This window comes from Eschrichtius robustus, chromosome 19 (assembly GCF_028021215.1).
Source record: "Eschrichtius robustus isolate mEscRob2 chromosome 19, mEscRob2.pri, whole genome shotgun sequence".
Lineage (NCBI taxonomy): Eukaryota > Metazoa > Chordata > Mammalia > Artiodactyla > Eschrichtiidae > Eschrichtius > Eschrichtius robustus.
Window position 1 is genome coordinate 52,111,803 of NC_090842.1, and position 24,830 is coordinate 52,136,632.

General features: G+C 55.3%; 1 protein-coding gene across 1 annotated transcript; it reads left to right on the forward strand.

Annotated features, from left to right (window-relative positions):
* The first annotated feature begins 76 nt into the window (after positions 1-76).
* KCTD15 (potassium channel tetramerization domain containing 15) lies at positions 77-15,324 on the forward strand. The gene is made up of 7 exons (XM_068528119.1): positions 77-227; positions 1,871-1,966; positions 3,537-3,629; positions 4,278-4,453; positions 9,541-9,685; positions 12,340-12,645; positions 13,777-15,324. Exons 3-7 carry the CDS (start codon positions 3,564-3,566, stop codon positions 13,933-13,935), a joined length of 852 nt encoding a protein of 283 aa, XP_068384220.1. The 5' UTR covers positions 77-227; positions 1,871-1,966; positions 3,537-3,563; the 3' UTR covers positions 13,936-15,324.
* The last annotated feature ends 9,506 nt before the right edge of the window (positions 15,325-24,830 follow it).

Sequence of the window (24,830 nt, forward strand, 5' to 3'; positions counted from 1 at the left end):
GGGGAGGCCCCGGCGCGCCGCGCCGCGAGGGGCCGCGCGAAGCGGGGGCCGGGGCGGGAGGGGTGGGTGGGGGGAGGGTTGGGGGCGAGAGAGAAAGTAACTCCAGGACGAGACCGGAGCGACCCGCGCAGCGAGCAGAGGCGGCGAGGCTGCGCCCGGCGCCCGAGACCAGCGGCTGCGCGGGGCGGGGGCTGCGCCCGAGTCCGATCCGCCGCTCCGGCTCCGAGGTAAGCCCCGCGCGGGCAGCCACCGCTCAGCGACGCGCACCCCTGTCCCTAAAGTGGTTGCGATACCCAGAAAGTCGCCCGGCCGTGATTCGGACGTGGGAGGGGCGGCTGCTTTGTCCCGGTGCAGGGCGGCGGGGGCTGGCGGCACGGGGGCACCCAGCACAAAGGCCTGGTGCGGGAGGCGGGGGGACTGCCCACGTGGGCCGGCCCTGGCCCCGGGTGGACCCTCCCCACGCGGGCGGGCACCGAGCTTCCTGCCGCACGGGGTGGTGGGGGTGAGGGGGTGTTCAGGTCCCGGCACTCAGGCCTCAGTGCAGGGCCGAGCGCCCTGCAGGGCCGGCGAGTTTCCGGGGTCAGAACCCGGCTCACGCAGCTGGGGCTTCGGCTGACTGGACCCGGCTTGGTGTCCAAATCAGAGAGAGAAAAAGTCTCCAACGGGACAGATGTGCGTCCTCTGACGCCCACCCGCGAGTCCGAAACGGAGCGGGAGGGGCTGGCGGTCTGGTGGTCGTCCCAAGCGCGCGGGGTCTGGAGCCCCAGGCGGGCGGCGCGGAGATGCGATCGCCGCCTCCGGATCCCCGATTCCCGCCGGTACCCCCTGACCTGGACGCGCACACCGGCACACTCACAAACAGCCCCCCTCCCCCGTAGCTGGAGCGCGTTTCAGTCCTCCCGCGCCCCCCACCTCCGACTGCAGAAAGATCAGCTTCAAGTTTTCACTCCGCGTCTCAAATGTGCATGAAGGAATTTAACTGCACGATTGAATAACAGCATTAGTTTCAATTAATTTTTTTTTTAAATCCCGGCAACAATAAACTTTGAGAACAAAAGCGCTTTTACGTCCTTAATTAGGCGAGCTTCCCATCTATGGTCTCTAAGTGTCTGCCTCTTGATTTAACTTTGTCTTCCGCCCCGCCCGTGCCGCACACCCTCGCGGTCCTGCCAGGCGCTTTGGGTGCCGCGGCCACCGCCGCCCGCGGCGCCGCCGGCCTGCACCCAGCCGGCTCCGGCCGCCCCGAACGAAGTTCACACCGGCCGGCGGGCTCCACGGCCGGGCTGGCGCGCGCCAGGTGGCCCGCCTGCCTCCCTTCCGGCCCGCCCCCTGGACAATTCTGCAGGCCCCTGGCCCTCTTGCCTGGAGCTGGCGCCCTGGGCGCAGACCTGAAGGGAGTTCTTGAGCCGCCTTCTGTTTACCTTTTATGGTTAAAATAACAGCTTAGCAAAGAAGCGACTTCACGAAGAAGCGATTTAGTGAAATCGTCTCAAGCTGCCGCAGCTCAGCCAGTTTAATCACCCCCAGAGAGCTGAACAACTGCGAGCACAATGGGACACAAAATCATTTTGTGTGTAAATGAGCGTGGCATTCTGCTCGCTTCCCTCTGCTCGGGCGGGCGGGGCTCGGTGGCGGGCGGGCGCGGGACCCCGGGCTCCCGCCGCAGCCTGGAGAAGCGGGTCAATACCCAGCCAGTTTGGAAACCCGCGGGCCGGGCAGCATACTACCGCCGAGGTCCCTGCAACAGGCGGTTTGGCTGAGCCTCGGGAGGGCCGTGGCGAGCTGGGGCTGGTCGTGGGTTTGATGCTGGTGCTGGCGGAATGAACTTGTGTCTCTTCCTGCGCCCACTTTATGCTTCTGACCTTGGCAGTGGTCTCGGGGAAAGGGTCGTTGTCCAGCACAGATGCGTTTGTCGGAGGGAGCAGTGGAGGTTCGCGGCAAGGCGTACAGCCTGGGGCTTCCAGTGGTGAGTTTCTGGTGTGCCATGAACATCCGGTGGTGCTTGCGATGGAAAAGTCTGGGTGAGAACAGGATGGAACAGCTTTTGTGATGGGTACTTGGTGTTAAACGTCACTTCTGAGTAGTGTCCTGGCAGTAGGGCCGGCATTGTGCAGTCCGCTTTGATAGACGTTCCATCGGAATTCCTTCCAGCACAGTTTATCCTCAGTGTGGCTTTCCTTCTGACTCCTCCCTAGCAGAGCCTCCCAGGGCAGGATAGCCCATTCCTGAGATACGTTTTGGTTTCTCAGAACTTCCCTGAGATAAGTGACCTGGTTTTCTTTTTGAAGCTTGCGGGAACTCAGGAATGCCCAAAGCAGCAGACCCTGGACAGCTAGAAGTTAAACATCACTGTCTGCTAATAGCCACCCCCACCCGTTTCCTGTCAGAGGACTTGCCAGGACACCGAGGGCAGGACAAATCCTGGGAGAGTGACCTGGCTTAAATTTGCAGGATTTGATTCTCATTGGACCTTGGTTCATGTATTAAAACTGGATGTTGAATTTCAAGGCACAAAGTCAATCCTTGAGAGAGGTTCGGTTAAACCTGCAACGGATAAGTCCAGGTTTAGGTATGTGGCAGCCAGTGGGGGCAGGGGGCATGATAGCCACTGTGCACGTCTCCCCCAGCCCCAGGTCAGTGGAAGGGTCTGCTTAAACCTGCTCTTCTCCAGCTCTCCTGCATAGGGCCTGCAGAGTGTTCTCAGACAGCTTCTAGAGACTGTGGGACAATCTTATTTCAGGTGGTTGCGGCTCAGAGGAGACTGACTGTGGGGAGGGGCAGGAGAGAGTGTTCATTAGCTGAGCTGCTGTCTCCTTCTGGCCAGCTTTCTAATGCCTTGGGGCTGTGATCCCAAAGGGATCTGGAATATATTAGGCACAGACAAGACCATTCCCGGGGTCTGGGGAGAAACTGCAGAGGTGCAGGCTGGGCAAACAAAGACAAGTTTTCTTCTCTAAGGAGCCACAGGGGGAACGGTGGCTTCCTAAGTGACTTTCGCTCTTCCCTGGCTTCTCTGTGTCCAGCCAGTTGCAAACTGCATCTTAACACTGCAGAGATGGTGTTCAGAGAGGTCCTGGGGCTCCCCAGCCCATGGAGGGTGGGGGGATCCTCTCTGAGCTGTGGTTCCCAGGGTTCTCTCTGAAGCAAGAGGAGACATGCTTGGTAACGTGTCTCGAAAGCAAAATACCAAGAAAATCGGATTTGTTCTGAAACATTTTGGGGGCAGTAATGGTGAGCATATGTTTCAGTACTGTCATTAGCTGAATTAGCAGACATGGAGCTGCCCTGAAAACACATGTGTGAGTGAGTGAGTGTGTGTGTGTGTGTGTGTGTGTGTGTGTGTGTAAGTAATCTCCTATGGCCCGGAGGCTTGCTTTGGGGTGTGGGGGCAGGATAGTAGCGGGCAGTGTGGTAGGGCATGGGGTCCTGGGACGCATGTTCATAAAGGAGGATTGTAAGCATCTTTGACTGGGAGACACGGCACCCAGGACCGCTGAGGAGTAAGTCCTGTCTGGTTGTGTTGGTGCTTCCCGCAGATACTCTGGGCAGCGATGGAAGCCTAGATGCCTCACCGCAAGGAGTGGCCGAGCGGGTCCTCGCTTCACGCCCACGGCAGCACTGGCACCGCGGTGAGAGCCAGCAGGGTGGGCTGAGTCAAGGGCTGGTGTCCTCCTCTTCGCCCTCTTCCCAAGCGCCAGCTCACTGGCTGCCCTTCCTCGCAGCCGCAGCCATAGCTGTGGCATTCAAGAGATGGCTGTTGACTGGCCGTATGATTATGTATTTTTCTTTGAAACAAAAATGCTCTTAATTTGATGTGAAATTTACTACATGTATAAAACTCAACGCCTTAGGTGCTGAGGAAGTCACTAATTTAGAGGTGTCTCGTTACTGAGACAAACTTGCAAAAACCCCTGAATCCCAATTCACAAATTGGTGATTCGTTTGTCAGGGGATATTTCACATCTAACACATAAGCCCACGACCTTTAATTAGAATTTTGCAGTTTGTTTTATGCCCCTGGAGGCTGACACCTTGAGAAAAAATTTTTTTCTTGATTTCTTATTGCTAATAAGCATCTTTCTTTTTTCCCTTTGGTACTTTGAAGAAAATGATGCAAATACACTTAATTACAGTGGTGGCCATAATTTGTCAGCTGAATATGTGATCAGGCACAGGCAGAAGTGATCTGATTAGATCTGTGATCACATTGGCAATAAAAGGAGTGCATAGCTCCATCGTGGAGAAACCCTTGTTTTGTGCCTTGTTTCCATCTCCAGGAGGGAGGAAGCATGTCTCGGTTGTCTCTCACCCGGTCGCCTGTGTCTCCCCTGGCCGCCCAGGGGATCCCACTGCCAGCCCAGCTCACTAAGTCCAACGCGCCTGTGCACATCGACGTGGGCGGCCACATGTACACCAGCAGCCTGGCCACGCTCACCAAGTACCCTGACTCCAGGTAAGAGCCAAGCCCCTCATGGCACCGGGGCGTGCAGTGGTGACAGGCAGCATCTGTAGCCTGCTACCAGCCAACATGCAGGGCTCTCCAAGGCCCCCCCTGCTCCTAGACCTGGGGAGCTAGGGTTTAGGAAGCTGAGTCTCCCTGTTAATGGCTGCTTTGCACAGGGACTTGTGACCCTGAGCTGGTGGCATTAGTAGTGTTAGGTGGAGTTCCTGACTCACTGGCAGAGGCCACTTTTCAGAGCCAGCCCCACCTGCCGCTGGCCGGCAGCTGGCTGGGGAATCTCATGTTCCATCATGTTACTCTTGAGCGAGACTCAAGCCTGGCCTTTGCAGGGGACCATTCGTGAGCAATGCTGCGTACTTCTTGGGGTCATGCTGGGGAGAAATAGTTCATCCTATTTCCGAGTCTAATCCTTGGGATAGAGCATAAGGGGAAGGATGAGGGGGAGCTGCAATTTGTCATCTCTGCCTGTTTGGGTGGCCACTGCTGGACCCTAAGGGCTAGCAGCAGGCTCCCTTGGATTTGGGGGGGTGGCAGTGACTGGCTAGGAATTCCATGATGTTCGGGAATATCCACAGCTATGGATAAGCGTGAGCCACATACCGCCATCAGTGGGGAAAGCGTCTCTGACCAGGACCCTCCCTACAGGGAGCTTTACACTCTGCCCAGCTCCCCGGTGCTCCTGACTCCTGGACTCATCTTTGGGAGGCGCCGGGCACTGCTGACTCTCCTGCTTTTGCCTCTCAGGCATTTCTCTCCCAGGGGCAGACCTGGTTTCCCCCTATAACGGCAGGGCTGACCAGAGGTGGGATGGGTCTCTGAGCATCTCCTGGAGATGATGCGGCATGTTGCTTGCTGAGCCTGGGACTGCTTGCTCCTGGTACAGCGAGGCGGCCACCACTGAGGGCTGGCAGCGGGAGGGCCACGGCTGCAGGGCATCACCTCTGTTTTAGACATTTAAAATAAAAAGAGGAGTTAATTAATCCCCCAGACAGAGAGGGGGATCGGCTCTGGGAAGCTCTCTGATCAGGCTGCCTCGTCGCTGGCGTGGCTGCTCAGAGCACGGAGGATTCACAGCGTGTGGAAGTGGCGGCTTTGGGAGCTCCTTGGAGGCCGGGGTGGCGCCCTCCAGGGGGGAGTGCTGGAGGTGGATGCAGTGTCTCGTTCAGAATGTGGGGAATTGGGTGCAGGTGGCGGTTGGAGCTTCACTCCCTCAGCAGACAGAGGCTAGGCCTGGGGCACTTGTGACCTGGGGGCCAAGGAGGGGGCAGCATCCAGGAGGCCACGTCAGCTGTGTCGGCCTGGCACTCTCTGGCAGAGCCCTGTCCAGGATGGGAGATGGATTCTGCTTATTTAATTTCAATTTTGCCTTCTGCGGCATTCGTGCGTTGTTTGAGATAGATCATCCCTTAATCGGTTGACGACGTTTGCGAGTGAAATTCATAAAACCCTTGCCCACAGCCTCTGTGAAGAGTGTTTCCTGAAATCAGACACTTGCCTTTCTGGAGTCATCATGGCCCAGGCCTGCGGGGAATGGCCTCCTCATTCTGTCTCCAGGCTGCTGCCTGGAGCAGGGTGGGCAGGGGGGTGGTCCTCCCCTCCCAGACCCACAGCCCATCCTCACCCATTGTCCTGCTCTGACGTGGGGCGGGCCATCTTGCCGGGGGGTGGGGGGGGGGGGTGGGGCCGTGACCTGTGGGACCCTCAGGCCAGCAGGATGTGCCCAGAGGGGGTGGCGGGCTGCATTCTTCCCTGGGGCTGAGCCTCAGGATGAACCTGTTGTTCTGCCTGGATGGCTTCCAGCTCACAGGAGAGCTGCTCCTTGGGCCTGAAGCTTTGGCCTAGAGGCAGGGGAGGGGGGGGGATGGGGGCGGGGGGGGGGGGGGGACGGACCTGTAGGACAGTCAGGACAGTGGGTCAGGCCAGGCCTGAGAAGTGGGTTGGGCAGCTCTGCTGGCCAGAGCCCCTCAGATCTCTCTTGTCCTTCACTGAGTAAATTATTAAAATTAAAAAACTGTTTTTCACTAATTCTGGAAACAAAGATCAATCCCTCACCCAGGGTCACCGATGTATAGGTCACCTGGAGATAGAGAATTGTGTTAAGGTCACCCGGGGTGGAGGGAGTTCTGGATGTCAGCAAAGTCCCACCCTGAACAATGCCGGGAGACCTCCCCACCCCCTCAGGTCCCGGTGTCCACACAGCTATGCCTGGGCTTCTGCTTCTTGGCTGGTCAGGGTGGCTGCAAGGCAGGGAGTGCCAACAGGTCCTCGCCCAGAGCCGGCCCCGCGCAGCTGTCCGGGGCTGGGAGTGAACTCCTGTGTCTGCCACCGCACTTGCTGGACATCGTTTAGCTCCTGCCGTGGCAGCCCCACGCTTGCGTTCATCCTCGCTGTGGGAAGCAACAAATTAAGATGTCCAGGAACTTTAGAACTAATAAAACCTGCCACTGAAACATGCAGGAAATCGGAGCCAAAGCTGAAAGAAAGGAAAGAAAGAAAGAAAGAAAGGAAGAAAGGAAGAAAGAAAGAAAGAAGAAGAAAAAGAAGACAACCCCTATCAGCTGGGGTCAGAACTGGCCAGCTTATTCTGTGGAAGGCTTCTGAGGTTGGTACCCCAAACCTGCAGCCTCCCTCAGAGAGTGGCCTGGGGTGGGAATGGACTCTTAACACCACACACGTGTCCGGAGGAGCTCCCTTTGAAGTGACTGTCCTAACCTTTCCTCAAGCTGCTCCTGTCCTTGATAGCTTCAGACCCTGAGGGCATGAAAGGCCTTAGTCTGTGAAGAGACACCAAACCGTGGAAAGACCTAGAACCAGCCAGTCCTGAAATAAGGCACATTGAGAGCCTTCTGGCCTTGGACCAATAAGACAGCCTAGAACGCAGGAAGCCCTGGAATGTGGTGGATTGGGAGTCCTCTAGACCAACAGGTCTGGAGCTTCACAGCCTGATGTCAGGAGGGATTTGCAACACAAACAGCCGTGGAACATTGCTTGCTGCACACAGCGCTTGAGCTCAACCAGGAAGGGTGGAGGAAATTCTGCAGGGAGGCTGAGGCTTCACACTTGCTGGCTAACCTATGGAAATGGCTCTTACTTCTTCCTGCTGGTGCCACGTGGGGTCCCTCAGCAGCCTGCTGATGACTGCCCATGGCACCTGGCAGCCTCGCTCAGTCCTGTCTGTCTCCAGGGCTGCTGGGTGGCCCTTATTCTGACATCTGGATGCCCAAGCTCTGCTGAGGTTAGGTCTTGGGGAGTTTGAGGCCTGGAATAGGCCATGGAGCCCACAGAGCTTTCCAGCGGGGCTGTGTTCCCCAGTATCACTGTCACCAGGCCTGGGGGTGGGTAGGGCTCCATGGCCTTTGGAGCTGTGAGATGAGTTGTATCTGGGTGACCGCAGCACTGGTTCCACAGGCTCGGGCCTCTCCACACCTCCCCGTGGGCTCTGGCCTGCTCTTGCCCATCTACGAGGCAGCCTTGCCCTTTATACGGCCCCGCTGGGCCATGTCCCCAGAGTGAGAACAGGTTAGTCACTCTACCCCTGGGCAGACCCTCCTGGCCGATGCGCGAAGTGTACCAGGCCACCAGAGTGGATGATGTCAATAGGAGGCCCCGAGAGAGGCTTTGGGTGCCGTGACCCCTCAGCTTCTGCCCAGCTCACTGCCCTGGCGCACGGTGGCAGGAGTGGGGCAGGGCCTGAGGAGCAGTGACCCGGAGCAGACGGAGGAGTGGGCAGCTGAGGGAGGGGGGAGCCCTCCTGGGAGGTCTTGCCGGTGCAGGTAGAGTGAGGGGGCTAAGCCTCGGCTTGTACAGGTTGGGCTGGAAGCCCTGGGGCCCAGGTCGGGGCCACCTTTCTCCCAGGCTGTGCAGGGTCCAGCTGGGGACGTGTGTGTGTGTGGCCCTGCCTGTCTGCCGAAGGATGTCTGGCGGTGCTGCCCCTGGGGAGACCCTGCCGACCGCCCTGCGGTTCCCGAGTCAAGCTCTTGGCTGTCCCCACCCCTCTTTGGGGTGTCCTAACGCTCCCCACCGGGGCCTGGGGTCTGCAGGGGAAGTTAGCCAAACCAGAGCCTGCTGCCCTGGGAAGTGGGGAGGCCTGGTTCCTCCCCGCTGGAGTGGAGGGGGCCAGGCATCAGGGCGCCCCGAGAGCCTCCTGCAGGCCCCATGCTTCTGTCAGAGCCACTGCCCTTCAGAAGATGGGGTGCTGGGACCTGGTCTCCCCTCGCGGTCCCCTCCCCGGTGCGCACACGCTGTAGCACGCGTGCACGCATTCGAGCATGTGTGTGCACTGTTCTGTGTGCATCCACACTGGTATGTGTGTACACACTGGGGTATGCGTGTGTGTGTGTATGTGCGTGCACTGTAGCTGCACACACACGTGCTGTCCCCGGTGCCTGCCTCTGTTCTCCCCTAGGGTTCCCCGAGCGCAGGGCTGTGGGTGGTTCGTCTGTGAGTTTGTTGAGTGTACGTAGCTGTGTCTCTGGTGGACCCGTGCTGCCTGGTGTGTCCCTCACCGGGATGTGTCTGGGTCTGCCTGTGATTTGTGTGTTGTGAGGGAGGGGACCATGTGACGCTGTGCCTGCTGCGCGGGTGTGCCCTGTCCGATGCTCGTTCACGCGGGTGGGGTGAGGTGGATGTGTGTGACCTGGGAGTGTGTCAGCTGGTTTACATGTGTTCACTGGGCAGGTGGCTGTGAGCTGGCGTGTCTGATGGTCAGTGGGGGTCTTCTGGGCAGTTCTGTCCAGCACGGGTTTGTGTGCGTGGGACGAGGTGGCTGTGTCTGTGTCTCGCTGTGGTTTTCCAGGCCTGTAACCTGTGTCAGCGGGCAGGCGGGTGTATAGAGCTGGGTGTGTCTCTCTCTGGCTGTGGCTTGGGAGTGTAGGCGGGGCGTGTGCACGTGCTGGTGTCCCGGCTGACTGTGGCCTGGCTGCCGCTGGCATGTGCAGGCATCCTTTTCAGTCCTGGCGCAGTCCCAGAGTCACCCATGTAAGGCCCCTCGCCCCTCCAGCAGGGGGAGCTCTAAGGAGTCGGGGTGGGGCAGGTGGACCCGCCCTTCCATCCCACATCTCCGCCCCCATCTCTCCCAGAATAAGCCGCCTCTTCAATGGCACCGAGCCCATCGTCCTGGACAGTTTGAAGCAACATTATTTCATCGACCGGGATGGGGAGATTTTCCGCTATGTCCTGAGCTTCCTTCGGACGTCGAAACTGCTGCTCCCAGATGACTTCAAGGTAAGTCCGCAGCCGGCAGCTGCACGGCACACTGCCTGTGCGGTGGCATTACACAGGGTAGGCTGTGACTTAATAAATGGACCCACAGTTGTCATGGCAACCATAAAAACTTAAACGATGAAGCCGAGGGCTAAATCAGTTTTTCTAAACTAATTTTGTTTTCTCACATTTTTAGCTTATTTATCAGGGTGTAACAACAATTAAGCAGCGGCAGTGGCGCTTACCCCGGTTTCATGTTTGTCGTGTTGAAGGACTGTCGTGTGCCGGAGTTACAGGAGTTAGAGGTTCCCAAATCTGTTCCTTGTAGGCACTTGGCAGGGGGAAAACTGATCCAAACCAAACACCCTTACACAGAAGGCTGCCCCCAGGTCTCCGGGCGAGCCTGTCTGCGGCAGCTGACCTGGTTCCGAGAGTCCTGCCTCTGGTGCTGGGCCGCTCACGGCACGGGAATCCCGGAGGCAGGAAGCCCATGCCTGGGCTACCCCGGCTCCAACCAGCAAATGTCCTTCCTTTCTTTCTTCCTGCCGGCACCCAGAGGACCCAGTGGCCCTGGGGCTGTTTTATCCTTCATTCAGTTCAGTTCCTGGGTGCCAACAGCCGAACTCAGGCTGAAAATGCAGTGAAAGACAAGGCAGACATGGGTCCTGTCCCCACAGTGGTTACAGTCTAGTGGGAAGACAGATGATGAACAAAAAAACACTTGAATTCCACAGGGGCAAACGCTTCAGAGAAGCAGAGAGTACTGTGAGAGTGAACCACGCGGAAAGCGGGCCTGGGAGGGTTTGGAGGCAAGGCTGTTTCTCTGGGTGATGGCGGAGGAACGGGGGCAGACAGGTGTGAGGGCCTTGGTGGGGAGGGGCGAGGGGAGGGCAAGGAGCTGGATACGTGGCAGCCTGGACCATATAAACTGGGAAGGAAAGAGCAGGAAGGAAGGCTGCTGCTTGGTGTCAGGACCTTGGTGGCCGGCTCAGCATTTGGCTTTTTACCCTGAATGCAGTGGAAGGGTTGTGAGTAGGGGCATGACCATCAGATCTGTTGTGTGGAAAAGGATGCGGGGGGGAGCAGGAGGGTAGAGGCAGTGAAGGTGGAACAGAGTGGTAGATTAGATTCACGCTTAGGAAAAAGATGCAGAAGCCACAGGTGTGGATGGTGAGGGTCGGGGGCTCTCGAAGGTGTCTCTGGTCTGCAGCTTGAGTCCTGAGTGGATGTGTGGAGGCCCAGGGTAGAACAGGCTGGGGGAGAGTGGCACTGCAGTCCTGTGTGGAAGAGCTGGTGGGGCATCCGGGGGAGATGTTCTGGGCTATGAGGAAGGAAGTGGGGTTGTTGGTTTGCAGATATCATTTCAGACCTTGCGTGGATGAGAGCAGAGGCCCGGCATGGTGCCCTGAGGAACCCCTGTGGAGGGACAGGATGGGTTCTTTTTAATTCTTGAATTTTATTTTATTTATTTTTTATACAGCAGTCCCTATTAGTTACCTATTTTATACATATTAGTGTACATATGTCAATCCCAATCTCCCAATTCATCCCACCACCATCCCCGCCGCCACTTTCCCCCCTTGGTGTCCATACGTTTGTTCTCTACATCTGTGTCTCTATTTCTGTCCTGCAAACTGGTTCATCTGTACCATTTTTCTAGGTTCCACATACATGTGTTAATATACGATATTTGTTTTTCTCTCTCTGACTTACTTCACTCTGTATGACAGTCTCTAGCTCCACAGGATGGGTTCTTGACTGATGACAGGCCTGGGGAGGCTTCCCTTGGGGTGACTCCAAAAGCTGGGGTCAGTCAGCAGGAGGAACAGACTTAGGGACAATGGGGTGGGCCCGGCTTTGGGGGTTGGGCTTCCTTGCCTCCCCCCAGGGGTCCTCAGGCTCACCAGCCGGACTTGAGCTGAGTGGTGTGGTCACGGGTCCTCAGCTACTCAGGGCTGGGGTGGGTGTGGGTGGACATGTGTTTGACCGGGGCAGTGGTCTGATCATCAGGGCCTGAGGGGTGGTTGGTGTGAGCCCGCCAGCCCGGGAGTGGGCTGCTGGTGAGAGGTGGGTGTCCCCCCAGACACCTCCTCACACTGCCTGCGAGGGCAGGGGCCGATCTTGTTGTCCTTTAAGCTTCACCCCCTCTTTGAATGAGCTGGGTGTTTACATCCATTTTATAGATGAGGAAACTGAGGCTCAGAGAAGGTCTGGTAGATAATGATGCCGAAAATCCAACCCAGACAGGTCTGTTTCGCCTCCCTGCTCCGCAGTGAACTCCTCCAGGGCAGGTGAGGACGGGGCTGCCCCGTGCCTTGCCGAGAAATCAGCAGGTTTCCAGGCATCTGCACAGCCTCTGGCTCCTCTGATCTAGCCTCCGGGTCTATCCAGAGGCTTCTCTCTGCTTCAGGGGGATGAAGCCACCCCCAGTGCTGGGGCCGGATGGAAGAGCTCAGGGGGTCTTGGGACAGGTGCACACCAGCTGCTGCCTGGATGGAGGCAAGACCTTTTTTTTGGGGCACACATTCACCCGAGCCTCGTTTTCCCCATCCTTACAATGGGGACAACCATCCCAGACCACATTGTGCCCTGGGGGTGCGGGGTCTCAGAGGGGGGCCCCCTGGAGCCGGAAGGGCAGATCCCCACCTCCCCCACCCGTGTGCGCGTGCCCGCAGGACTTCAGCCTGCTGTACGAGGAGGCGCGCTACTACCAGCTGCAGCCCATGGTGCGCGAGCTGGAGCGCTGGCAGCAGGAACAGGAGCAGCGGCGCCGCAGCCGGGCCTGCGACTGCCTGGTGGTGCGCGTCACGCCGGACCTGGGTGAGCGGATCGCGCTCAGCGGCGAGAAGGCTCTCATCGAGGAGGTCTTCCCCGAGACCGGGGACGTCATGTGCAACTCGGTCAACGCCGGCTGGAACCAGGACCCCACGCACGTCATCCGCTTCCCGCTCAACGGCTACTGCCGGCTCAACTCGGTGCAGGTGAGGGCTGGCCGGCCGCTGCCTCCCCCGTGCGTCCCCGACGCCCTCCGGCGGCAGAGGGAGATGGAGGGAGGCTCGGTGCCTGCAATGGCGAGGCCCTCCGTGCCATCTTACAGAAAAGGCAACAATGTGTCGATGCATAATTTATGTCCCGCTCATAATTAAATGATGGCGCCTGGGGGATGGACTTAAAAAAATTGATCTATGCTTTTTTTTTTTCCCCGAAAGGATGTTCTATAAAAATGGCCTAGAGTATTTTTAACAAAGTGTGCTTCATTTGACACCCAGAGTCTGACTTTGGATTCAAATTAAACCCAGGCAGTGGGAGCAGCAGGTCAGAGGCTGAGAGTGGCGGCGGCCTGGAGGCCCCCCCCCCCCACCTCGTGCTGACCGGGGCCACCAGCACCCAAACAGCCACCCAGTGCGTGTTTGGACTGGCTTTCCCCAGATGGGTCTGAGAGCTGGGAAGCCCCACATGGAGTGGAGGCCTATTTTCCATCAGCTCTTCCAGACCCAGGAGCAGACTCCTATTTCAGGCTTGGGGCAGAGTGGACTTTGTGGGGAAAATCCCGCAAGCTGTCCGTCAGCACTTGCTAGTTGCAGGACCCAGGTGTCAGACACAGTGACCGGGCCCTGCCCTCACAGAGGCACAAGCCCGCCCACGTGGACATGGAGACCTGCAGAGACTCAAACATCAGGAGGACGCCTCCTCTCCACCCCAAGCTCCCTTGGGCTGATGGGCCCCCAGGCCTCCAACCATCTGGGACTCACAGCTCAGGGAAGCAGGTGGCTGCCCAGAGGCTGGGGGCGAGGTCTCTATTACTGGGGCCTCAGTGAGGGAGGGGGACCTGGGACCATGTGTCTGGAGAGAGAGGGGCCCCAGTCAAGGTTGTGGACCCCTGAGGGCAGCAGGGTGGTCGCCCATCCAGGTTTGGCTGTTTGAGGGGCCCTGGGGCCTGGCTGCCCCTGTCCCTTCCGTGGCTGCCCAGCTGTATGTTCTGCAGGGGCCTCTGTCAGCAAGCAAGACGTGTCTTAACAGGAGAAGGTAGCGTGCCCTGGCTAGTGCCCACCAGGCAGGGCAGGCAGACGCTTGCAGCTGGGCATGACTGACCACTGTTTCTTCCCCGGCAGGTCCTGGAGAGGCTGTTCCAGAGGGGTTTCAGCATGGCTGCGTCCTGCGGGGGTGGCGTGGACTCCTCCCAGTTCAGCGAATACGTGCTTTGCCGGGAGGAGCGGCGGCCGCAGCCCACCCCCACTGCTGTCCGAATAAAGCAGGAGCCCCTGGACTAGGCCCTGCCTCAGCGCCCACCTGAGGCCTCTGGGCCCTGGGGACACCCCAGGGACCAGGAAACAGTGCTGGGGAGTTCTGCCTATGCCTGCTTAGCGGTGGCCATGAGACTGAGGGTGGGGCTGGAGGGTCCAAAGCCTGCCCAGAGAGCCCCAAGGCCCCACGTGTCATGGCAACAGAATGTGGGATGCTGGAGGCACGTCCACTGAAGGACTGTTGATGTGACCCAAAGATGCCGAAGTGGGAGAACTCGGCCACCAGTTGTCTGGGCCCCTCGGCTCCCAGTCCGGTCCTCGCGGCGCCACACGTGCCAAGGCAGGGTCAGCAGAGGCCTCCCCAGTGCACTCCGAGGAGCTGTCCATCCTTCGCCACGCGGCAGACTCCAGTGGGTCTCCTTGCGTCAGAGATGGCTTATTTTTCTACAGTATTTAAGACGGAAGTAACTGTCAGTGCACAAGTCAGAGAGGCCGACAAAGACCAATGCTTCCTTATCTGGTGCTCAGCTCAGTCGGACGCGCAGCATGTCTGCATGGGGGGCGGAAGAGCTGCCGGACACTCGGGCCCAGGTGCCCGCAGAGCAGGGCTTCGAGACTTCTGGTCCCTGCTCTAGGGGCAGATGCAGGGATGGCAGTGCCACAGGGGCTGAAACTGGGCTCCCACGGGGTGGGGCTGCTGGGAGGAGGGTGGTACAGGCGTGGGGGATGGATAGCTGTGGAACCACTTGAGACCCTACCTTTGCTGCCGCCTGGGGCACAGGCCACACTTGAGAACCACCTGACCAACTAATGCCCAGGGCCTTCGGTTCCTATCTGTGCGTGCGCACACCTGGGCTCCCAGAGAAGCCATCTCCCCATCAGGACCAGCCACGGGGCCACACCACATCCTTACCTCAGGAATGGGCCCCACGGTGAAAGGGGCCCATCTGTCAGCAGCATCCTCTGGGTCCCCAGCTCAGGAAGCCGTCCCCCACTCTGATTTTCCCACACTCATATGCACACTGAATTTTAATTAGACTGTTGTTACACTAGCTTGCCAGTAAGACCCGGACAGAGTCATACCTTGGGTTCTTGGCCCCGGATTCCAACGAGGACTGCCTCTGAGGGGTCCTCACAGACCTGCTGCCTCTCAGACGACACGTCCAAAGATGGATACCGCCTGCCTTGTCACAGTTCCCCTCTCCTCCCGAGATGGCTCTTTTCCCGGGTTGGAGAAACCGCAGAGAACTGCTGGGTGGGCGGGGCGTCCCGGCCAGCACTGCCCCTTGTACGATGCCTGTAGACTTGTATATGACTCCTTTAATATTGTAAAGATGCTGATGTACAATTGTCGCGTGTTTGTGTAAACACACTATGTTCCTAGTTCATGCCATAAATGATGCTATAAAAGCGAAAGACTGAGGCTCCATCCTGTGCAGAAGCGGCAGCCAGATTCCAGCATTCCATGCTGCGCAGGGAGGTTTGGGGATGGGATGCCGCCCTCGGTTCCTTCAGTTCAGATGGGGAAGAACCAGCAGCGGTAACTGGGGGAGGGGCAGGGACAAGGGTCCTGAGCTTGCTGTTGTTTATTGCATGTGGGTGTTTCCTCACTGCTGTGCCTGTTCCCCCCTGGGCAGCACAGATTCTGAATTCTGATTCACAGCCCCTAACCAGATGCAAGCTGGGGAAAGGCAGACCCAAAGTGTCCAGGGGCTTTTGAACCCAGTCTTCAATGTTTGTGATTTTTCCCTCCCTCTGGTTTTTGGTTGAGGTTGACGTCCTCTTTAGAGCCCCGCAGAGCAATAGGAGAAGGTGGCAGGCAGTCCATGCGTGGCTCAGGCCAGCCAGGGGACACGCAGCCCTGCGCATGAGGACGGGTCACCCTAGCTCAGCACAAGACCTCAATGCGTCTCTTTCCGAGGAGTTTGGATGTACTTACGCAGGCCTCCAATTTTAATGAGCCTTTTTGTATTTTTCCTCAAAGTCCTTATGTTCTAACTGGCCAGGACCCTTTCTCATGCCAGTAAGGGCCACCAGCCTCTCCCTGCCTGGGGGACGGGCCACAGCCATGCGCTGTCTGAGGCCGCAAAGCGGTCGCCATCCCACACTGTACAATCGAATTTGCTGGACAGACTTGCCAGCCTTCTCCTTTGCTCAGCAACATGCCTACAGTTGGCACATGGGCATTTTGGCATCTGAGGTTCACATCTGAGAGGAGGAGACAGTGTTGTGTTTATTAGAAAGGAAGTCTTGTGGAAACAGCTCAGTGCCGCGTGTGTTTATGGATTTTTATAGTATGATAGCCAGCATGGTTGCCGGTTGGTGGAGATTCCCTAACATTTTCAAGCAAACTATCATTTTGATTAAACCATTGTGCTAAAAAAAAAAAAAAAGAGTAACTACCTTACTGAATGTTACTCTTATCATCTCCTTACTAATTAAGACAAACCAGGAAGTATGATTTAGGGAATTTCTAAATTTGTAGAGAAGTGCCATGTTCCCAAAGCGATGCTAAAATTCTAAGATAGTCCCCATAAACAATAAGTACAAACATTTTTTATGCTTCCTGGAATGAATATACCATACTGTAAGTAATCTCTTGATCAGTTGCCAGTGATATAAGTGTTACTTCTGCTCTTCATAAATTATTCTTGATTATAAGCAACTGGACAGATAGCTGTGCCAACACTTCCCTGTTCCCCACCAGACCTCTGCCCGTGCAGAAGAGAACTCTGCAAAGCTACAGCAGGTGGCTTTGGCCGCTGTCCTGCTGACACGGAGCTCAAAGTCGGGTCATGACACTAATATCTTTTAAAAAGCTTTTTTTTTTTTTTTAAGCTACCACTTGACTGTGTTCCATAGAATAAATAAAGGATATTTTATAAATTATACACCCAGCTCTAGCACTTCGTTTCTAATCTACCGAGGCAGCCACAAGCAGGTACTCTGGCTTGAGTGACTCTTGCACCACTGCTCCTCACACCTGGGACTTGGCTTGACCACTAAATCAGCACCTTGAGTAGCCCTAGTCCCAAATACTGAACCTTCCTGATCTAGGTGAGGAGTTGCCGTGGAGGGTTGGGCCCTTTTGCACTATATTCATTTTGTGCACGTGTATATGTAAACCAAACCACTAGCACATTTGACAAAGGGGCAGAGAAGCATGGATGTGAGAAATGGCTCCATTGAGCCCCTGACCAGGGGAAGACCAATTTGGTTGAGTCCAGCAGAGCCTAATTAGAGCACGGGGTTGGAGATCACCCTTTCTCCCATCCAGGAGGCAGACCTGTGTTCTCTGGAGAATGCTACCTGCCAAGATGGCCCCATCCCATCAGGCCCTGTCCACCCTCCTGACTCCCCAGAGACAGGACGACAGCTGCAGTGGCCCTGGAGGACCCACAAGATTGGAGTTCCTCCTAAGTGGATGACAAGATGGAACATACAAATGCAGGAGCTGCCAGAGGATTTTCAGTTCGAGGCAGGGCACTTGGTTCAAGCCAATGGGGAGTTCTAGACAGAGCTGGAGGGCCAGCTCTTGGCTAGAGAGCACAGCTGCTGCCCTTGAGCCTGATGTCTGGGCTGATGAGGGATGTTGTAAGAACTGTGATGTCACAGTTTGATGGTCTCGACTTCTGTTGACTTTAAGGTGGGTGGGCAAATGTGTTTAGCACAAAGACAGCCACATAACGCGGGCCTTGGCTCAGACGTGATGAGGACGTGGCTGGCCCTCTTTCTGCTCACCCCCATGCCACCCAAAGGAGGCAGCTCCATGTAGAGAGAAGGCTTGCCCCACCTGGAGATTGAGGCTCATGAGGTAGCCCTTCGTGGACCAAGAGAAAGAAAAGAGTATGGGTGGCAGCTAAGGGCATCTTCCTGCCAGGAGCCAGACTAGCAGTGACATTCTCGCAGGAGAATCAGAGTGACCCAAATGGAACCCAACCCCAGGGAGGGTTGAGGGTCAGAAAAGGATCTCACAGCCCATGCCTCAGTCCCTGCCCTCAAGTCCTCAGTAAGTCCAGGGGCATGGCTCTGAGAGCTGTTAGTGGAAGGAGAGCCCAGCCCCTGGGAAGCCCCCCAACCTCACCCCCTGCCCCCGGCTGATCTTGTTTGGGAACACCAGATGGCAGCTCTCTTCTCCCAAGCCCCAGAGCTGGAAAAACAAGACACCTGCTTGACCCATGGGGAGCTCTTCAAACCTCAGAGCCTCAGGCAGAGTGGGGGCCAATCCTGGGATATATATCCAGGTGTTGCTGCCTGTAGGTAGTTGTTTATTCACAGGGAAGAGGGCCCCTGTGTTTCCAATCTCACCCTCTTACCCCCAGTGGAAGGATGTCTTGGACAGTATTTGTGCTATTTTGGGGTCATGTAACTTTGACTTGAACAGTGGGCTAATGTGGCTGCAGAGGCTTTGGACCTCGGTCAGCAAAAGGGTCCTGCTTACAGCAAAGATCCTTATCTTCCTGGCCACCCGTGCCATTGATTGATTGACAGCCAGCATGTGCCAGCCACTGCAGGTACTTGGAGGACAAGACAGCCCACAGGGCTAAGAGAAGATGTCTGTTTATCCACAAGAATTGTTTACTTGAGGTCCTGTAAAGTTATCTGGAAAAGAACTTTCCATATTACAGTTTTCAAGTTTGTCATAACATCGAATATAGATTACCCGCGAATTCCTTGACTTGCAAGTACAGCCAGCAACCTCTCCGGCCTCAATGACTGGCACCTCCACAGTGAACAAGGCTTCTCTGAAATTCTAATGAGAGATCCAGGGACAGAGGCAGGCACACTCCCAAGGGGGAATACAAAGGAGATGGCTGGAGGTCAGTTGCATTTGGATTCTCCTCTTTGTTTCCATTACACAGAACAGCCAATCCTGACAGCCATCTCTGGGCCTGGCGGCCGAGCTGGACAGCACTCTTACTTGACTGAGTCATGGCTCTAGGATGACAACAGCTGGGTCATCCAGGCCTTGACTCCCAGGACCTCCTCACACAGACATCACAAACTGCGACAAAGCCTTAAAAGAGCAGGACCGGAGCCAGGGAAGCGCTGGGACGCCCAAGCCAAGCCCCTGGGAGGATGCCCACCCCGCCCCTAGGAGAACATGGGTCCCCACATCCCTGGCTGGACGGGGTGGGAGGTGCGCCACCTGCCACGGGCTTGAGCTGCTCGGGGGGGCTGGCCAAGGCTGCTGTTCAAAGCCCATGTCTAGAATGTCGCCAGAGCTTCCTCCTCTGCATCCTGGACCCTGTCCAGGGCTCCCGCGGAAGCTGCGGTTTGGGGCAAACAGCCTGCACCGACTGGGCGGGGCGGCTGCTCCCACTCCGGACGCGGGCCACGCCCTCTTGGACGCGAACACACCCCCATTTCCCGGGGCCCACGGAGACACGCCTCTCCCTGCAGCCTAACAGCGTGAAGGCAGATTTGTACGAGTATGTACAAGGTCCTGGAATTCTCGCCCGGTTGCCACACAGTGTAAGGAGCATAACTGGGGGAGGTTATGCAACTGCCCGAGGAGCCGGGGTGCGCTGCCAGGGCTCTCCAAGTTCCCATCACAGGCATCCAGGGAGCCTGGGACGGACCCAAACGCTAACAGTGCCACCTTTGGTGGCACTGATGGCCTCGCTCCGGCAGGGCAGCAGTATGGCTCTGCTAAGAGTTGGGAAGCCCAGGTCCCTGCTGGGCCAGTGGGGGTGAAGCTTAGGCAGAGGGGACCGTGCCTGCAGCCAAGGCGGCAGAAGCCGAAGCAGTGGCAACAGCCCGGCCTGGCAGTGCCCAGTGGGCACAGGACCGCCCCCAAACCCCCAGTCTGGATGCACACCAGATCCTGAGGGAGGGCAGTAGGGGGAGCACTGGGTGAGGCCTACCCAACTAAAGCAGGAGACTGACAACCCTTTCCCCACCCCGTGGGCAGCTGGGCTGCATTCTCAGTCCCACAGAGCCCTCATGGGTGGGTCCATCCCCGGGGCCCTGTGAGTCACTTCCCCAGGCCCTGGAGGCCTCACTTGAAGGTGCCTCCCTCTCAAGCAAAGCCTCCTTTGTTCTCCTGCTGGCTTCACTTCACAACCCTTTCCTCCCCTCTGAGTTACAAACTCAGGTTCTGTGGGCTATAGGGGCACCAGCTGTGAGCAGCACAGAGATGGACAAATGGAAAGTGGTCTGGCACTGTGGAAGGCTGGAGCTTGCTTCCTTGCTTCTTCTGTCCCCTGCTCTCTCAGAGCTCAGCCTCTCTCACTGCCCCAGACATCTGGGGAAGCCCCCACCCCCCCCCCTGCTCAGGTAGTGGGTGTGCAGCCTCAGGAGCGCCGATCCTGGAAGAGTACCAGGAGGGAGGGCAGTTTGGATGCGCTCACCCTGGCCGGCACCACCCAGAGCTGCTGAACTGGCCCCTGACACTTCTCTTGCATCACAGAGAGGCTCAGATGACTGCAGCAGATGACTGCAGCACCATCACTCACTCTCTTGGTTCTCCATCCCCTTGCCTCCCCTACTTTCCCATGCCCTGGTGGAGGAGCCCAGTGGAAGCCCAGCTCAGGAATGGAATTCATCAAAGTGACTCCAGACACAGCCTCTAGTCTGCCTTCTCTCCCCTCCTCACCTTCCACCTCCAGCTGGGCTGACCACGTGGGGCCTCACTGTCCTGGGAGGTGCTTAGCTGCCGGGTGAGCTGAGCCACCCTGCGCTGAAGGCAGCCGTCTGCTTGTGTGTGGTGAGCACCAGCCTTGCAGCCAACAGGGACCCTTGTTTTGAAGAAGTAGAAGACTAATTTCAAAAAAACAAAACAAAACAACAACAACAAAAAAACTGTGCACAAAGATTCTCAATTTTTAAAAGTATTTAATTAATTAATTAATTAATTAATTAATTTTGGCTGCACCAGGTCTTAGTTGCGGCACGTGGGATCTTTTAGTTGCAGCATGCGGACTTCTTAGTTGCAGCATGCGGTCTTCTTAGTTGCGGAATGCAGGATCTAGTTCCCCAACCAGGGATTGAACCTGGGTCCCCTGCATTGGGAGCGCAGAGTCTTACCCACTGGACCACCAGGGAAGTCCCAAGATTCTCAGTTTTATTAACAAGAGTAAAAATGAAAATAGGGAGAAAGCCCAGTGTTCTAAAAACAGAGGAAAGATGAAGTCTATTATGGAACATCATTTGATGAAATGTATTTATCCTTCCATAAATATGTACTGTCTACAGTCTACCAGGCACTTGTAGGGTCTATGGTCAAGTCGAGGGGCTACTGGAAGCCAGGCTCTGAGCCATGTGCATGCCATGCATGAGCTCACCAAATCCTTAAACCACAGCTGGGATGAAGGAGCAATCAATAGTCTTATTTACAGAGAAAAAGAAAGGTGCAAGATCCCCCAGATAACAAGGGCCAGAAGAGCAGCCTCAACTGGCTCCAGCACCCATGCTCCAGCCATTAAAAACAACAGCTAGTGTATTAGTTTTGTGTTGCTGCTGTGACATATTACCACAAACTTAGTGGCTTAAAACAACACAGATTTATCATCATGCAATTCTAGAGATCAGAAGTCTGAAATGGGTTTACCAGGCTAAAATCAAGGTGTCAGCAGAACCACATTCTTTTCTGGTGACTCTAGGGGAGAATCTGTTTCCTTGACTTTTCCAGCTTCTAGAGGCTGCCCATATTCTTTGGCTTGTGGCCTCTTCCTCCATCTTCAAAGCCAGCAGTGTAGCATCTTTAAATATCTCTGACTCTGACTCTTCTGGACTCACGATTACATTGGGCCCACCCAGATTATCCAGGATAATCTGACTATTTCAAGGTCAACTGATTAACCTTAATTCCATTTGCAACCTTACTTCCCCTTTGCCACATAACCTAACGTATCTACAGATTCCTAGGTTTAGGATGTGGACGTATTTGGGGGCATTATTCTGTCTGCCACAGCTAGGCAGCCACCTTATCCAATCAAAAACTATTCATTGAACACCAACTATATGCCTAGCATTAGTTTAGGTGCTGCCAGCATACAGTAGTGAATGAAGAAGACAAAAATCCCTAACCTTGTGGAGTTTATGCTCCTGTAGAGGGAGATGGACAAGAAACAAAATAAATAAGCAAAATATATCATAGGTTAGATGGTACTAAGTTAAGGGGAAAAATTAAGCAGAGAAGGGGATAGGCAGTATGTGTGTCTTGCTATTTTGGCTGGTGTGCTGGACATCTACCATTTGTCCCTCTTTTTCTGCCTTGTTTCTTGTGGGCTGACATCTGTGAACAGCATGAAGGGGTTCCCTTACCCTCTGGCTTCCTTTTGGTCATGGCTGATGGGAAACACCTTCAGGAGACTGGAGGGCAGAAGGCAACTGAGGTCAGCCTCCCTTATCCCTCCTCCAAAGGCCTCACCCCCTATTAGGAGTCTTCTCATACAGCCCACCCAGCTCCAAAAACACGTCTTTTCCTTGCCGTTTCAGGCCTAGGTATGGTAACTATGGCTGCCTTTATTAGCCCCAGGGCAAATTACCACCCTTCCAGTTTCACTATACCCTGTCTACCCTTTGTAAATAGTACTTTATTAAACTCTCTTCAGATTGTCCTAACTGGAGGGTGCCACCTGTTTTCCCAGGAAGGCCTTGCTGAGCTGGTAACATTTAGATAAAGCCCCTAAAGAAGGTAAGGTGAGAGACAGGCAGATACCTGGTAGAAGAGCACTTTGGGCAAGGTGGCTGCAAGTGCAAAGGTCCTGTGGTAGAACCATGCATGATGTGTTTGAGAAACAGCAGGAAGGAAGCTTGTGTGGCTGGAGTAAGTAAAGGAGTGAGAAGTGAGAGGAGGTGAGGTCACAGGGGTACCTGGTATAGGACAGAAGTCGGAGCATGTAGGGCCTTTGAAGAAAGTGCTGCCAGTGCCCCACCTATATCCCTTCAGCACTGTCCATTGGATGCACGCAAACCCTCTGGCTTCCTACTGCCCCTGCAGCTCTCTGTCTGAGGGCCTCTTCTGGCCACAGGAGTGCCGCAGGGCAGGCCAGGGAGTCAGTTCCCTGGGAGTAGCCCTCAACCAATGTGGAGTTGGTGAATAAATACCCAGGTACCTCGCTGCTTGCATTTGACAATGATGAGGCATGCCCTAGGCAGCCTCCCAGAGGTCCCCAGAAGCATGGAGCTCTGGTGCTTACAGCGGTAACCCACTTATTAACACACCTTGTATTGGCTTCCTTCCTTTCCTGTCTCACTTCCCTGTTTATCTCCCCCTGCTCCTGGGAATCACCTCCCAAATGAACCACTTGTACTCAAGCTCTTGTCTCAGCATCAGCCTCTGAAGCATCCCAATCTAAGATAGCCTGTGGGCCATTATTAGGACTTAGGCTTTTAAGAGAGTGAGATGAGCATCCATTGAAGAGTGGTCATTAGAGGAGTGACATGGACTGAGGGGGCAAAGGGAGAGACAGAGAGACCAGTTAGATGCTATTGTAATAGTTCCGAGGAGTGGTGAAGGAGCAGGGTAGAAGGAGTGGAGGTGGTCAGAGATGGTTACATTCTAGATACGCTTTGAAGGAAGAATCCTTGTGATTAGCTGTCTGTTCAGATATGGGATATGAGAGACAGTAAGGTGTCTAGGGTGATTTCAAGGTTTTTCCCTTGAGCAAAGGAAGGACGGAGTTGCCTTTTACTGGGATGAGGAAGACTATTGGGGGGAGAGCAAAATACGGAAGGCTGGGAGCTCAGGTTTGGACACGTTGAGTTGAGATGTCTGTTAGGCGTATGAGTGGAGATGGTGAGCAGGCAGGCGGTCAGGTACACAGGTGGGGAACTCAGGAGGATTCCAGGCTGCAGGTAGAAGTTGGAGGGTCATCTGTAGATAGGTAGTAGGTAAAGACTGGATGAGGTCTCCAAGGGAGTGATGGTAGAAAGCATAGGGAAGAGGCCCTGGGACTGAGCTTTGGGCACCCAACATCTAGAATTTAGGAGAGATAAGAAGGGATTAGCAGAGAGATGTCCGAGAAGGAGCAGCCAGCAAGGTGGGAGGAAGGTCAGGAGGCTGAGTGAGGAAGAAGATATCAACCTGCCGGGTGCCACTGATGAGGCAAGAGTAAGGTGCAGCCTGGGGCTTGACTGCTGGATTCAGGAGCATAGAGCTCATCGGTGACGTTGACACTCGCCCTATCAAGTGGGAATGAGGAGGCAAGAATCTAAATGGAGAATATTCAAGAGAGAAGAGGAGGAAATTGGAAACAAATATGGAGAGCCCTTGAGGGAAAATATATCAAATATTTTCAATTAATTTTGTTTCATTTTGAAACAATCCCAGACCCACAGAAAATTTGCAAGCACCAGGCAAAACTATTTTTTTATGAGCCATTTTACAGTAACTTGTTGGCATGATGCTCCATCACCCCCAAATACTGGTGTGTGTTTTTCACAAACAGGGACATTTTCCTATATAACCACCAAACAGTCTCCAACATCAGGAAAGTACACCGATACGTTCCCAACATCTACTCCTCTGACTCACTCGGTTTCACCAACTGTTCTGGTAGCTTCCTTAATAGCAAGGCAACCAGTCCAGGATCATGTGTTGCATTTAGCAGTCATGTCTCTTTAGTTCCTGCATCTGGGAAATTTCCCCCATCTTTCCCTAACTTTCATATCCTTAACGTTTTTGATGATTACAAGACAGTTATTTTATAGAATGTCCCTCAGTTTTGGCTTGCCAATATTGTCTCATGATAAGAGCAGGATACGTGATTCAGCAATTCCACTTACATATTCAAAAGAATTGCAAACAGATGACCAAACAAACACTTGTATAGCACTATTCACAATAGCCGATAGGTGAAAACAACCCAAATGTCCACCAGTGGATGAACGGATAAACAAAAGGTGGTATATCCATACAGTGGAATATTATTCGGCCATGAAAAGGAATGAGATACTGATATATGCTGCAACAT